At 35.9% G+C, this 16,923-nt stretch overlaps 1 protein-coding gene across 1 annotated transcript in view; it reads left to right on the plus strand.

The window, feature by feature from the left end:
- The first annotated feature begins 1,936 nt into the window (after window positions 1-1,936).
- Window positions 1,937-16,923, plus strand: part of LOC131079463 (uncharacterized) — a 28,595-nt gene continuing 13,608 nt past the window's right edge. The window contains exon 1 of the mRNA XM_058017427.2: window positions 1,937-3,050. Within this exon, the coding sequence (XP_057873410.2) occupies window positions 2,091-3,050 (960 nt within the window). The 5' untranslated portion in view covers window positions 1,937-2,090. The remainder of the gene's footprint in view (window positions 3,051-16,923) is intronic.

Below are 16,923 nucleotides of genomic sequence, written 5' to 3' on the forward strand. Positions count from 1 at the left end.
ATATTCATATTATATTTTAATAATTTCATTTTGCAGGTATTAATATATTTTAAAATTTTGATGTTAGCAGTATTAGAATGAGCGATCATCAAAGAAGTTTCAATGCTTTATCCTTCTAAGAATCACCTAAATGTAGAGAATCCTAAATTTTGATCATTCACGCTCATAAGAAATTTACAAACCAAATAGATATTTTAGACCCATCCATCTAAAAATAGTGAGAAATATAAGTTTCTAACTTTAAGTTTTAATTAAAAATTATTTTATTTTATCTACACTATTTAATTTTTTTTGTACTTATGTATGATTTTTAATTTTATTTTTGAAAAAATCACCATTCATTATTTTCATATTTTTTTAATAAAATTTTTCTTTAAAAAAATAATAAACATCATATATTTATGTGTTTTGTGTGGTTTGACACATTTTGTGATTTCTACATTTTCTAGTCTATATTTAACTTCATTAGACTTACAAAACTTAATTATTTGATACTAAATCTCTTCATTTCTTTGAACTTGCTAAATATAAAATAAAAATTACCACAATTAAAAAAACATTAGAATAAGGTCTTGCCTTCCTTTATCCACCACTTACCATTCAAATGTTCATATAAGATAGGCTTAATTTTAGTGCAATCATGAGGTATGTCAATACACAATCATGAGGTATGTGAGGCCGTACACAAACAATTCAATGAAAATAACATGCCTTCATTTATATAACGAGCAAAAAATGTATCATGGACGTTAAAATTGGTTTCTTTCTTTTGTGCTTGAATAAGTAGGACTACAAAAAAATATCCCATAAAAAAGAGGAAGGCTATTTATCGGTTGTTATTATGGTTGAAGTTTTCTTTTGTTGATTAGATAATTTTTTCGTAATCAAAGTAACAACAATGTTCTTCGAATATCAATTTTATGCCACGATGTCCATAATTGGTACAACAAATTTATACCATTGTACGTATGAAAAGCAGAGAATACAAGTTGAAAATTAATATAATAATCAAAATGTATAAATAAATAATAGGAAACAATTGTGTTTCTCGCCAGCCATTTCTCTTTTATGAACAGAGAGGAGCTTATGGACTCATGAGAGTTTCCATAGGTAGCTAAGAAATTATTGAATGTGACCTTGTTGTTGGGTAATTACGTACTCACGAGGGTTGTAATACTTGCAAATGTCTCACATAGTTGTGCTCTTGGGTGTATTTTAATCGACCTCAGTAAGAACATCATTCACCATAGCACCATTAAAAAAAAAACATTGTCTTTCCTGGAGAGCTCAAATACTTGCAAAAGATTCGATTGGGAACAAGCCTAAGAGATGACGATACCTTTTCAAGCTATAGCTAATTAATGACAGATGGGAATAATACTACTATTTCTATTTTATTATTATCGAATTTAGTCATTGTCACCAATGTTTTCGGAAGTGCACTATATGTATGGTCGAAAAAGGATTTTTATAGTCAATACAAAGATTAATAGTTGAATTTTTTCAATTATCTTGCATGAATTTGATATATCATTAATGTGAAAGTGACATAATAGTAATCAACTGTATCTTTTTGTAAAATATTTAATTTTTCACTCACACAAACTAATATAAATATAGAAAAATAATATTTTTATAATGATATAACATAAAAATTAAATTTAAACTACAAATTTTTGATAAAATATTTTTAATTCTTTTCTTTCATTGATTAAATTAATTAGATTTTTTTTTAATATTTGACAGGAACTATTAATCATTTAAAGACGGAATAATTAGGTATCTGATCAAAATATGATATGAACCAAATTTATAACAAATCTAAATTTTTTCAATGAAAAAAAAAAATTATAGGCACCCTACCGAAAACGGACCCAAAACTCAAGGGATGTATGGAATTTTCACCAACACAACATGAAATCTAAATTCTAGAAGAATCGTGCCTCTTGGGAAGAGAAGGTAAGATATGCATTACCCGTATAGGATGCTTCGTGAAGAGCAGGACTAGTGACAACAGCCGCTTGTATCCCGTCGATGATACTAGTATTGGCAGGGTTTTAAGTGAAAAACCCCAACCTTCCTTGAAAGAAATGGAGGGTTTAGGAAACAAATTAGTGGTAGGAGCTCCAACCCATATCCCCCTGCAACACCAACAATGGAGAAGAAGACACTGTACACAGGCACATACTTCATGCTCACCTGTCACACTTCTTACAATCAGGTCATCTCTGCACCCTATCCACAAGGCAGTCCCAGGCCATGGCCAAGGCCAACAACCCATAAGACCCATAGCATCAATTCGCACAAATGCATTTTCGGCAAATATTCCACAAAAAAATATTGCATTAATTTCAACAAATTCATTTGCTGAATCTAACCCACGAAAGCCTACTGCTTCAATTGAAACAAATTCGTCTGTTGAATCAAACCCACAAAAGCCTATTGCTTCAATTGAAACAAATTCGTCTGATGACTCAAACCCACAAAAATCTCCTGTTCCAACTCAATTTTTTTTTTGCTCTGCATCAAATCAACAGGCAGGCAATCATAATACCGTGAACTCAAATCTAAACCCAATTGAGAAGCTCAGAAAGGTAGCTAGAGCTGGTCTTTTGGTCGCAACAATATCTTTTCTTAGCCTTAATGCCCAGGGTATGTTATTCTGCAGGCCTGCTAGGGCAGCCTGGTATTGGCCTTTTGGTAAAACTACCGAAGAGAGTACAACTTACAAAACATTTAAAACCACAGAGGAATTCTGGAAAAATGAAAAAGTGCCTTGGGATTTCAAAGAGAGAGTTTTGGAAATGATTGTGAATGCGAGGCCTAAAGATGGTGAAGCACTAAAGGGTCTTCTGGCTTTGAGGATGAGGGATGGGGAATTTGACAGCGCCATTGAAATTGTAGACACCCTGATGTACAAGCAGCCCTATGAAATGGAGTGGAGGTTGGTCAAGGCTCAGATCCAGGACTCTGCTGGCAGGCTTGATGAAGCTAAAGAGGGGTTTCAGTTCTATCTCACAGTGGACGAATTCAATCCCAGAGCTCTTCAGGCATGCATTTTCCGTCTTTTTTTCATTTTTGTCGCAACTCTTTTTTTCCGTTCTCTGTTCTTTGGGGCAAGATTTGTGCTACCTTTTAACACTCTGTGGGATAAGCTTAAACTGCCTTCTTAAATTTTTAAATGTTTATCACGTTGAAATGTATTGTATAATTGTTAAATGACTATTTCACTCCATGTTGCCGGACTTATGAGCCAACTTTGTTGCCATGTTGTAATTTCTTTTTCTTGTTTCTTGTTGCCTGCCGTGTTCTTTCTCTGCTTGGTAAATGTTGGGTGAGTATGCGAACCAGCTTTAACGAGGTGCCGAATAGGATTGTACCTTGTTTGGTTAAAAAACAAAACGTTGACTAAGCTTGAGTTTACCATATAAAAAACGATTTAAAGTTGGATTGCCTTATGATTTCTCACTCTTAACAAAAATACATTAAATCCTTTAATCTTTTATAGCCTATTATTTATAGTAAAGGTTTTTTGTGGTGAGCTTATGGGCTGCCTTTAATGCTGTGTTGGTAATGTTGAGCCACATCCTTAAGATTTGTAAAGATGGATCATGAGTGAAAGAACCATTACAACACATTTGTCACATCATCTTCTGGTGGTGCTGGGGTTTTGAACCTCTATTACAAGTTTTTCCCATTACCGATACACCACAACCCCGTGGATTTCCATTGCCTAATGTATTTGGTAAAGGTCAGTTATTCATATATTTAGTTGTTAGGTTGTGGGATGCCTTTAATGTTGTGAAGAGTAGTCATAACACTCAATCTTAGGATCTGCAAATGTAGATTATACCTGAGTGTATCCCATATTTCGTACATGACAACCTTAGATCACTGAACAGGTCTGCTGGATTTAAGGGTCACTGCATTGTGGCATGTGGAATTTGAACTTGGTGACTCTCATTATGATTACACCACAACACCTTATACCTGAAAACTCAATTCTAGTTTGCTAGCAATATCATTTATTGTTCAATTCTCCCTTTACCATTACACCACAATTCCCTGGATGTAACAGAGTTCTAGTTTGAGAGCAATATTATCTTCCGTACATTGTTGCCATTATCATTACAATTTACACCACAATACCTTGGACATAAAAGTCCAGTTCTCAACTTCCAATCTTGGACGTAAAGACTCAGTTAAAACATTGGACACAAAGATCTGGTTGTTATTTTAGGGCAGTGTTATTTATGTAGAATTTCACTCCTGAGAATCTAATTCGGGACGTGGGTTTAATATGAATAATTAACACAAATTGTTGCAAGGTTTGTGGACAAAAGATATGAAGCTATAGACAAAGCACAAGAGCTACTAATGCATAATCTTTTGATCAATATCTGTCATGACTGCACAGTTGTAGGACATTACGGAGTGACCCACAACCCCATAACCATTAAAATACATTCTGACTACTAAATGTACAATTTTAACAGTGTTTTACTTGTTTGCTTCATATTCAGGGTTTTGGGTACAAACCTGTAAAGGTGGGGTTTCTTTGATCCTGAAGCTGTGGAGCCTGTGCAGTTTTGTTGGAGGTGGTCTTTTAACACATGATCCATTGATCTTATCTTATATGATCCATGCAAGTGTGATTCTTGCTAATTGGAAGTCAAAAAAATGCCGACACTGACTTTCCAAAGTCAATTTTCTATATTTGTTTGGGATGTCGACCTTTTCCAGCGTCTCCAAAATTCGTTCTACATGCTTGAGGTTTTATTCCAATTTCTTATGTAAAATCATGTGTAAGCATAGGAGATAGTGTTATATATGTGGAAATTTAACTCAAAATGTCAATCCCAAGTGTGATTTAATAAGGCACACAAATTATTGCAAGTTTGTTAAACAGAACATATGAAATAATATACAAATTTGTAAGAGCTGCAAATACAGAACCTTTTAAAATTTACTCGGAACCAGTCTTGGGAACAGCCATATAACATCATCAGTGATGCACAACATCATAACCATCAAAATACTTTCCGACCACCTAAATTTGATTTTCAACACGGGCCTATCAGTTTATGCATAATCTAATTTTGAGTGTTTTGGTACAAACCTGCAGAGATTCTCTACATTCTCCTGAAACTGTGGAGCTTATGTTGTTTTGTGGGAGGTGACCATTTAACACACAATCTTATCTTATGTATATCTGCTCAAATGCAATTTTTTGTTATTTGGAAGTTGAAAATATGCCAACACTGACTTTCTAAAGTCAATTTTTTTCTACCTTATTTTGGAGGACCACTTTGTTTGGCTTAACAATATTAGCTCTGCATGCTTGAGTGATATTCCCATGTCTTATAAACATGTCGAGATATGGCCACAAGACTTTAGTTGTCAACCTTGAAAATATAGCAAGGTGATTATCTCAAAGGGTATAACCATCAATTCAAAGGAGCCCTTCTTGTTCTAAATGCTGTTTACCAATTATTTTCTCTCCACCGAGCACTTGGGATATGTGGAGGAACTTCTGATCTATTGAATAAGAGGGCATCCTGTAATTGGATTGGTAGATATCTGATGGTGCATCAGAGAATAACTTTTCTTGATAATGATCTTTTTAAGGCATTGAAAAGATATACTCAATCTCCATGTTTGTGCATGGTCCTTGTTCTTGATAATGATCTTGTTAGGGTAATGAAAATGTATACCCAACCTCGATGTTTCTTCCTTCTTTGGTATAGCTAATTTGTAGCCTGACAGCTCTTAGTTCTGATACCTATTCTTCTCATTGTCCAATGTCAAAGAAGAAATTTTCAAGTCCATTACAAGGAAGTATCTTACAATATGGAGCTAGGTTTCAATTATATAGTTTGCCAAATAAGGCTTTGGCAATGGAATATACTTTAGCGTGTCTTTACATCACCTGATTGAGCTACCACTTAAGTATATCTTCCATGTCCATTGTAGTGGCTAAAAGATTTGTCTTAGATGGATTATCAACTGCCCGATGTTTACAAACACAAATATTTGAGATGCATCAACAAGGTACATTCGACTAGAAAACTTTGCACCATATTCCCATCAGCAGGTCTATGCTTGGGCACTAATCTTAGGGATCAATACCACCTTGTGAATGGACTCATCATGCTTGTTAATCTTTAATTACTTTCTATGGTGCCATTTTCTGTAGAACTATTTGTCTAGGTTCCAGAGGTATGTGCGTCTGAAGATAACAACACATGCCTCCAATAAGACCACGAGAGTCCATTTCTGTTTTGTACAGCTTTAGGGTTCGGTTTGCCATGACAGATTTTTCCCCAGGTTTGTTATGGCTGGATATGGTCAGATATACATACATACACATATGTATGCATCATTTAAATATATATATTAAAAATATATACACACATATATTATGTCTACAGAATAATTGAGGTGTCTAATGTAATATTTATTTTTCTTGCTTGTTAGTGAACTATGTTGTCGTTTCTGTTTTGTGCAGTGAGATTTTTGTCTCAGTATCCTGCTAGGAAACCTTCCTTCAAAGTCTGAATGCTAAGCATCTTTGGCTTTTTTGAGATTGGAATGTTAAAGACCCAGGTGTATTTCAGCACCAAATCTACTTCATAATCCATAATTTTAAGTTTGTAATGAATTGATTGATATCTTCCATGTAAGCTCAAACAGATTGGTCTTGCTTTTTTTAAATATGCTGCCATGGTACAAGGTTGAGGTTTAGTTTGCCACATGGTGGATTTTTTCCCTGGGTTTGCTATGGCTGGGTATGACTACACAGTACACACACATACGACACATATGCATTTCTGTATGTGCACGTATACACGTGTACATACTACATAGACATATGTATGTATGTATGTATGTATGCATATATATTAATGTTTGTGTACAAGTTCAGGGTTCAGTTTTCCACACAGCAAATTTTTTTCCAGGTTTGTTATGACTATGGCCCTACAGACATACATACATTAATATATACACAATATATATAGATACATCAATATATGCATGTATGTATTTAATTGGATACATACACATGAGTATATATTAATGTATGTGTGTATATATTTAAAATATATATAAACGATAATTTACGGGAAAATATATTACTCATAATTCATTAATTCATTGTCAAATGTCAAATCAGTACAAAGAAAGCAAAGGATTAAAGATAAGAAAAAAATGAAGCAAAGGATTACAATTTGTAATGTCTAATTACCCGAATTATAGAAAGGAAACTAATTGTTCATTACATCGCACAAATGTTTTTGATTAGGGGAAAACAGGTTTTGAAGGGTCCCTGAAACCCTTTACATCAGATATTCAAAAGACAGTCATCAGCGTCCACCAGAATAACAAAAGACAGCAACCACAGAAAGGACAGCTGGCCGAAAATAAAAAGCCAGCAGTAGAAAAGACACAACACAAAGAAACTAAACACCAGACAGCAGAAAAAGCAGAGAAAAACAACCAAGCCTAGGTGAAGTTCTTTAGCAATTCGGTAGCTTCCAGCTCCAATTGCTCCATTGTCACAACAGTCCTCTTGAGATCTTCAATGTACTTGCTTTGGTTTTGCTTCTTCCTGGCACTTGCTCTAGTTCTTTTTCCGGGACCAGCTTCCTTATCTTCAAGGGTTCCATCCTTCTCCTCAATAGTGTCCCCGAGGGCCTTATCCCCCTGGACTTGTTCGAGTTTGCTAATAAGGACCTTGATACTATTAGAAGCGGCCTTTAAAATCTTGTAACTCTACTCCCCAATCTTTTTGAGGGTCTTCTCAATCCCTTCCATCTTCTTTTCAGTTGCCCCTGCTCTATCTTCCAGGGTTTTAAAGCTATTGTGTTGGGCATTTATAATTTCCTCCGCATTGTTGATAGCTTTAGTCAGTTTACATCCCACAAATGTTAAGCCCCATTGTGCGTGGTGTTTCCTGACATGGAGTATCTCATTTGTGATGCTGATATAAACCATATGGCCATGAATCTGCTTCAACACCGTTTGACATTGGATGGCTCATCATGCAGTGAATTTATGATCTGTTGGTGCAGAGTGACATGAACCTGTGGCCTTTCAAGGTTGTTGCAGGCCCCCATGAGAAATGCATGATAAAAGTGCAGTTGAAAAGTGAGAAGCAGTTTGTAGGAGTAGATTTATCCAAGTTGCTCATCAAGATGAAGAAATTTGCTGTGGGTCTGGGAGGGATCCACAGGGAACTTGGGGTGCCTAGGCCGGACCCTGGGTGAACCCAAGGCTATCCTGGCCCTATACCCCAACCCAAAGTAGACCTAGGCAATTTAGGCTTCATTTTAGTCAAACCTTGCATCTTGTAATGTCCCTGTTGTCACGAAGGATTGCACCCATGATGCTAAACTGAAAGGTCAGCAATCCTGTGAAACATGGGAATACTTTTAGGCCTGTGGGTTTGCCTATAGTGAAAGTAGACTTCAAAGATCAGGCTAGCTTCCTGTCTGATGAAAATCCTGCAAACTTTCTTGAGAAAAGGGAAATAAGGATTACTGAAATTAAATCTATCCTATGAGGTGATGCACCAAATGTTGTTTCTGAGACCTGCAACCTGTTTTTTCTTACAAAACCTTCAACGAATAGCCATGAAACTCTTACAATTCAACAAAACATGTGGATGCATAAATATTTCCTAGAAAGGGCTGACTTTAATGCTTGCTTGAAGGAAACCAACAGGTTTTCACAACTTCAAGCTATCAAAACCAATTAACACAATCTAAAACCTGCAACTACCATGTATCTCCCTACACAGATGCTGACTGAATGAGACAAATTAAAGGATCTTGAAGACAAATCACATAAATTGATCAAAATCATCCATTTAACAACACGATATAAGAAGTATTGAAAAGGAAAACCTGCTTTTTTATTGAAAATAAAGGAGTTCTTTTTCTTTCCTCAGCATGATTGTGGATTTTTTTCTTTCTTTTTGCTTACACATATAGCAAAAAACATTGTATCTCAGCACTTCAGTTTTCAATTATTGTAATAGAGTTATATTTTCTTTCTGTTTTGCGATATAGAATTTTTTCCTTGTCAGTATTTCTTGCTTTTCATTGTCAGGTGAGCGTTTTGACAGAGTTATTGTGATTTTTACAATCCTTTGCTCTATCACGCTTTTGCTTTGCAGCAGTAAGATAATTTCACAGTGATTCAGGTTGTGGGTTGTGTTCACTTGGTTTTTCAGCTCCTTGCATGTTGTGAAAATTCACTTTTCCTGCATGCAAAAGTTGGATAGCTTCGAACCTTTTCACAAATTGTTTATGAATTGGGTGGTCTAATTGATTTGTGAAGTGTTTTTCAGTATTGCAGCTGTTATAGTTTTAGTGCAGTAGTTTAAAACTCCATAATTTTGGTGTATCACCTCCATTAGGATAGGTTTTTCGTCACATGCAAGCCTTTTACCCTTTTCTCACAAAAAGTTAGTTGTAGGAGATCCATCAAGACAGGAAGCCGACCTGGTCTCCGGAGATTCACCTTCAAATTGAGCAACCCACAGGCCCGAAGGTGTTTCCATGTTTCACAGGATTGTTTGGTTTCACATTTAGCATCACGGGTGCAATCCTTCGTGACATCAGTCCCCTTTTTGAAATGGGATTTTGTAATGTCCTCAACTCGGATATGGTCTAATTTAACCATAATCAACTTATTTTCAAAGTACGAATGACTAAAACTAACTTGTTTAAGAGTCAAGTCTATCTTATACGAGTCAAGTCTGTGATATTCGATCTTTCTTTAGTCTATCAAGTACTTGCTAACTTACCATATTAAACAATCAATCTTATTCTGATTCATTTATAAATCATTTATGTATTTATTAATTATTATTTAATATTATTGAGTAATTTCTAAAAGTATTATGTTAACCATAATTATTATATTAATATCTATTATAATCAATATCTATATTTACAATCATTATGTTACTCCTTATTCTGATTGAGTGTGTATATATATATATATAAACAAATGAATTAAATAATATTACTAATTATTTATGGATTTGCTAGTATCCTTTTATATAATCTACTAATACTACTACCATTTAAAACAATCCTAATTGGTAATATGTTCTAGGGGCTGGTATTGGAAGACAGATCTGAGGCATGTCAGATCTGGTCTGCCACTGTCATGATACTTATATCCTTATTAAATATATTGCACTCTATGTTAATAATTTCCTTAATATTAAATTCTGCATGGAAACATTATCGGACTTCATAAAGTAGAAATACATATTAAGCACATCCCATGAATGCCACCAAGAACAAGATGTTACTGCCTGTAACTTAATAACAGTTCTGATCTGAACTGATTGATCCTGCTGGATATTAATATCTCATATGTCATCCGTCTCTCCCTTGAATCATTTATATTCATCCTTTTAAATGCCTTATGGACGGAATAGTTGTCTCTCTTCTTGGGAATCATTTATATTCATACCTTAATCGTGTCTCTTGATGAACAATTGTTGTTATCCTAATCGCTGCCTTAACATAAGCCTCTTATCTTTTTATTATTAATCCCCCTCCTTAAATAGACATTGCACCTTTAATAGGTCACGATAAGAGGCATGGTGAAGACATTCCCTTTCTCATAACTCTTGCTAATAATTAATCATGATTAGTATTTACTTGTGACACCACCAATCATTACTAATGCAGTTTGTGTCCTCTCTTAGGATAGCGATTATGTTAGGATATGAGTAGCTTGTTCTATATGATTTCATTGATGAATGATGGCCACAATTATAGTTACAATCCCATCTTTCTTATATATTGTAATCCATAATCAATTTGCTCCTCCCTCTTAATTGTTCTCTTATGATAGTCTTGGCTCTATCAATCTGCAATACATTTGACGAACACCTTCCTTATCTGTCCTTCATATGCTGTGACACTATCGAGTGCTTATTTGTTAATGTGTATGTTAGACACAATGTGCCACTGAGAGGGGGGTGAATTAGTGGTTTCCAAACTTTTTCCCTTTAACTATCCTATGTGTGTATACTGGTTATCAGATCTAAAAGAAAGCTAACTTACCGGTTTGAGGGGAGACTAACACAAATGCAATCACATATGAAAAGGACATCACATAACACCAGCATATACGAGGAAAACCCAAGATGGGAAAAACCTCGGTGAGAAATGTTGTTGGAGTCTACTGCTCCAATCCAACCTCACAATGAAACTCTGATTACAATGTTTAGGGCACCAACCCAAGGAGCACCAACCCCTGCACCGAGCTCCAACTCAGTGATCTTGAATAAACATAATCACTTACAAAAGTAATAGCCTTGTTACAAATGAACTAACTCTTCTACAAATCTTTTCACCGGATCTTCTATCTAGTTCATTGCCGGTTCTCTGCTTACCCTCTCATTGCTGCAACCTTATCTCCTGCTGCAACCTTACCGGTTCAGCCTCTTCTTCTTCTTTGCCGTTTCTGCTCTCTACCAGTTTTGCTCTCTGTCGGTTCTCTCTTTTCTCTGCTACACTGTTGCTTTCCACCGGTACTACACTCTTCTTTGTCGGTTCTATCACTACCGGTTTACTCCTCTGTCAGACTCAATGGCTAACTGCCGGTTGCCTCACTGTTGCTGGTTGAACTCTTCAACCCGATTCTCTCACACTCAGTCTCTTCTCAGATTGTCTTTTTCGCACTTGACTGATTTCTCCTCTTACATGCAGCAACACTCTCTCATTCGACGACAACCCTCATCGATTTTGGCTTGCATATTTATAAATTGATTTTCCCACCAAAATACAATTTAAATTTTGGACGGTTAGGGTTTCTTCTTCGACCCCGAGGCAAACCAAATCCAATCAGATTTCATCAGATTTGATCGCCTTGATTGATGAATTGCAACATATCAATGAACCCCGCCATTGTCGTGCCTTCCAGAACACGCCATCCATATTTAGCAATTTGCTGTTTAATATGTTAGCGAACTTCTTGGTCGATCACCAAGAAGGGTTTTGTGTTTCCCTTCACCTACCTCGATATGCTCAAACAGTCTGTTCTAGATCTCTGTTGTCCATTTGACCTCAAGCCACAAACTTCTGCTACGCATCCCGTGAATCACGCAATCGACATAAATGTTGACCTGTCACCTTCTACTTCGCCGCCTGACACTTTACCAACTCAACATGCCGACCTGTGCATGCATGCCACTTCAACTCCACGTGGCCCCTTTGTCGGCATCCACCTTTGCTAGGTTGGTTATGTTGGTTTGGATGGGATCACCGACCAACTCCATTACCGGGTTCATCTACTGGCTCACTAACCCTGCCGATTATACCCTAACCGGTCTGCCATCACCTTGCACTTGGCATCTCTTCCGGTGGAGCACCTTTGCCAGTTGCCAAATATATCAATCCACCACATGCTCATCTTCATCAAAAAGGAGCACATCACTTAGCCTTTTTGCTCTCTTACCGGTTCTCATACTTACCGGTTGACACCTTGATGACACCATGTCATCAACCTTCAACTGTTTCCATCTGAGGCATCTGCATACCGGTTGCATTCTCTATTTGCAGCCGCTGTAGCCTTGTCTTCTTCATCATCAGCCCGTAACATATCTCAACCGGTTTGTCAAGGTGACAAACCCATCACACTTCAACTATTTCGGTACCTCATTATGCACTTGAGGCATCTTCGTCATTCATTGGTAGATCCGGTGTGAGCCTTCAAACACCTGCCTTTAACTCTTCTGTCTTATCTCACAGAACTATGATGCACACTTTGCATAATAGGAGATAAGCTCCACTAACCGGTGGGAGTGGATCCTTGTCATTTGCATCCTGCCATGCACCAGTGTGGCTTCCCTGTTTGAGCAGCATATCTTCAAACAGGCACATGTGATCTGGTTGGGGCATATTCACTGTCAGTCATCACTTCAAATGGTGACTGCATCTTTATCCGGTGGGAGTCCTGCTGATTTACATCCACACATCATACCGGTGGCCTACACATACTTCTCCTCCAGTGTTGATGTGATTTAGGTAACATTCCCCCTCTTCATCACAATCAACCGACTAGCATCTTGCACTCTTACAGATGTCATCATTTACCGGTTGTTATATCATACCGGTCTCATGTCCATATCTTCAACACAAGTCAACCACTAACTTGTGTACCGGTGACTCCAATGGTCATTGTACTGAATGACATTCTCTCCCTTACCCGTGATTTGCAATACTAGGTGACATCAAAGACATGTACCGGTGACTCCAATGGTCATTGTACTGAATGACATTCTCTCCCTTACCGGTGATCTGCAATACTAGGTGACATCAAAGACATGACATCCGGTATGCATCAATGACAGTGCTGCACATACATCTCTTATACCGGTAGCCATCCTATACCGGTTGACATCAATGACAACACAATGCCAACAGTGTATACGATTACGAGGTTATGGATGCCACACCAGAACTTCCTCCCGATCGCTGTCTTACTATATTTAACATCTTAATCTCTTGTCATTTACACAGCGTTGCTTTCAACTGTGATCGATTGTCTATTCATAATATTATTAATTTAATATTACTAATAAATAAATATTAAATCATGTTTCATGTAAATAGTAAATAATAATAAGAATACACTAATAAATTAATAATAATATTAGTAATAAACATAATAATATGTATATTATGTTTATAATATTATTAATTTAATTATTCGTTGGTAATTATTATATTAATTAATAATAGTTACTTTATTAGGATATATATAAAGATCAAGGAGGGGACATGATAGATTTAATAATAAATAATAATAAATCAAATAAAAAATAATAAAAAATAAAATATAGTATAATTAAAATTTATTTAAGTTTAATGAATGGTCATAAGGCATGAAACGAAGAGTTGAGACTCCCTCAAACATGAGATATAAAAGGGAGATCATTTTATTTGAGAAGGAAATCCATCCATCAATTAATAATCAATAAAAGAAGGAAGCAATCGATCAATTTGGAAATAAATAATTATGTTCAGAAGACATCAATTAAGGATGAATAGTTGTGTGTCTTGCAAAGGGCAGACATGATGAAGAGGTGTGACTTCTCCCTCACGTTGGAAGATATAAAGAGAAGGTTTCATTTGAGGACATGCAAGAGAGAACAATTTGGAAAATAATTTATTATTCTCAAAAGGCAGCAATGGAGGGTGGTGGCTCAATTCTTATGAAAGCTGGCGACCCTTTCACCAATAAAGTATTAAGGAGAAACCATTCCAAGCATTCGAGGTATTTGAGGATCACTTATTACTTATCACTAATGAATCTCTCAAAAGCAATCATCAATTATCAAATTGAGCAAACAATCAATCTTCATATTATCATCATAAATTATCAATTCATTCAATCAATCATGATATACAAACATCCATGATTCCAGCTTCAACTATTCGAGCATCAAATAATTCAAATATCAATCATCCAAGACATCAATCAGAAACTGATGTAGAAATATTACTAGAGTAATATATTGAGCAGCAGACCCACAATTTAGAGCAGCAAATCAGGAATACATAAAGCAGTGAATTTAATTAATCTAAATAGAAATCTATTAATGAGTTTTCAAGTCTTACTTGCATGTTAAATTACCAATTCATCAAGAAATATCAATCAGCATTAATCAAGCAAATTTATCAAACAATCAGTTTGAATTGGAGAAAGTGTCTTGGAAGAGTTGGAAGGATGCAATCCTTACACGCTCGGGGCTAGGAGTTGGAAGGACGGGAACCCTTTTATGCTTTGGGGCTAGGAGTTGGAAGGACGGGAACCCTTTTATGCTTTGGGGCTAGGAGTTGGAAGGTATGGGGACCCTTTCATGCTCCAGGCAAGTCAATTCCCAACGATTTGATTGATTTTGAGGATTGTGCTTTGATTTATTGATCTGATTATTATCTTGAATTTCTGATGTTTGATAATTTCATTATTATTTTGAAGTAAGAATTAATGTTTTAGGGCAAAAATCAGGAATATCCCAATAAGAGACATTACATCTTAGCAATTTATTGATGCTACATTTGCCTTGTCAAGTAGAAATTTCTTCTTCATGGATGTCTTCTAAGATTCAGCTTCTCTGCATTTATTTGCCCTTTATACATGCTATGAAGGGTTTGACAGTATGGATTCACCAATGTTTGATTTTGCAATTGTTTTAGTTGTGATTGGTTTGCAAGAGTACTATAACTAGTAAGGATATTGTTGGCAGCAGAGTCATTAGTACTACTGCTGCAGTCAAGATATGATAAGGCACTTCTGTTTATAGAATTAAAAAATTTTGGCTCATGCAGTCATCAAATCCCCTTTTAAATTGACTCATTGGCTGTTACAGTGTGGTCATTGTGTCAATGTGACTGCTCTCTATCTCTTTGGTATCTACTCTCTACCTCTTTGGTATAGCTTACAACTTCTTGTTCCATATAATGTTCTGTACTAGTTATATGTTGGTTGTGTCAATTGTGTAGTGTCCCTTTTCTAGATTACCTTGTAATTTGCCCTAAATTCACAATAACAAGGAACATAATATGGTTAGTGATATAAACTTTACTTATGAATAAGATTGGATAACTCTGCCTTGTGAACCTGCAACTAAGTTAGATAATGATGTATATGTAATTCATAGGATACTTCCATTTCTAGGGTAAAGGGATATACATATATTTAGCACATAACAAATCTAAATGACTATATGAGGGTTCAACCATAACGAGGGTAGAGCTGGGTTACATGATAAGGTGCCCCATATATCTTCTACTCTAGATCCAAGGGCGGACCTTATCGCCCTCGGCCTCATGCTGTCCTTAACATAGTCATGAGGTGGTGTACCTAGTAGAGTTTGTATGCCATTTCCCCCTATTGTGACATCCTTCTCTCCTCTTATGATTGAGGGTCCCTTCTAGCTCATGTCAACAATTGATCAATATGGGTTCGTAGGGAAGACATGCAATAGGGTGGTCCTAAATTGACCCTCGACCCTAGGCCCAAGGATGGACCTTCCTCCTTGGTTGCATGCGGTCCTTAACTGTTCTCATGAGGTGGCGTGCCTAGTGTTAATTAGATACATAAATATTAAATATTAATGTTAGATTTAAACATTCATATCTGCATACAATAAGCATACACAATCTGGTATAAATATATATATATACACACATTAGACATAAGTGCATATGCATAAATAATACAATTAAGTCTTCATACCACAATATATGAAGAAGTTATTCTACAACTCAGTTTGCTGCACATGTTATTATTCCCACTGCTGATCAATTGACAGATTGTTGTTGAATGATTGATATTCAAATGAATGATTGATTCAGTGAATTTGATTTTATAGAGTGATGCTTGAATGATGAATTGATTGATTCCTTAAAACACTTTTGATGATTGATTTCTGATTTCTAGATGTGAATTGATGATTGATGATGTTTGGATTGCTTGTTTATTCACTTTGTAGAATTGATCTTTGCTAATTGATAGATTGTTTGATTTGACCTTTGTTGATTTATAAATTGCTTGATTTTTTGATGCATTGATGAGTGATGATGTATTGAGCTTTGCTTGGAGTGATCTCCCCTTTATACTTTGTAGGTGAAAGGGTCATAATGTTTCATAAGATTTGAGTCACCCTTTTTCATAGTTGCCTTTGAGAATAATTTATTATTCTCCAAATTGCTTTATTTTGGATGTCCTCCTCAAATGAAACCTTCTCCTTTATATATCTCTGAATGTGAGGAAGAGTCACACCTCTTCACCATGTCTGCCCTTTGCAATAGCCACAAGCTTTCAAAATTACCGCCCTTTGCAAGATTTACAACGCTTCATCATGTCAGATCTGCACTTCTTATTCAA

The sequence above is a fragment of the Cryptomeria japonica genome, chromosome 8 (genome assembly GCF_030272615.1).
Source record: "Cryptomeria japonica chromosome 8, Sugi_1.0, whole genome shotgun sequence".
In the NCBI taxonomy this organism is placed as follows: Eukaryota; Viridiplantae; Streptophyta; class Pinopsida; order Cupressales; family Cupressaceae; genus Cryptomeria; species Cryptomeria japonica.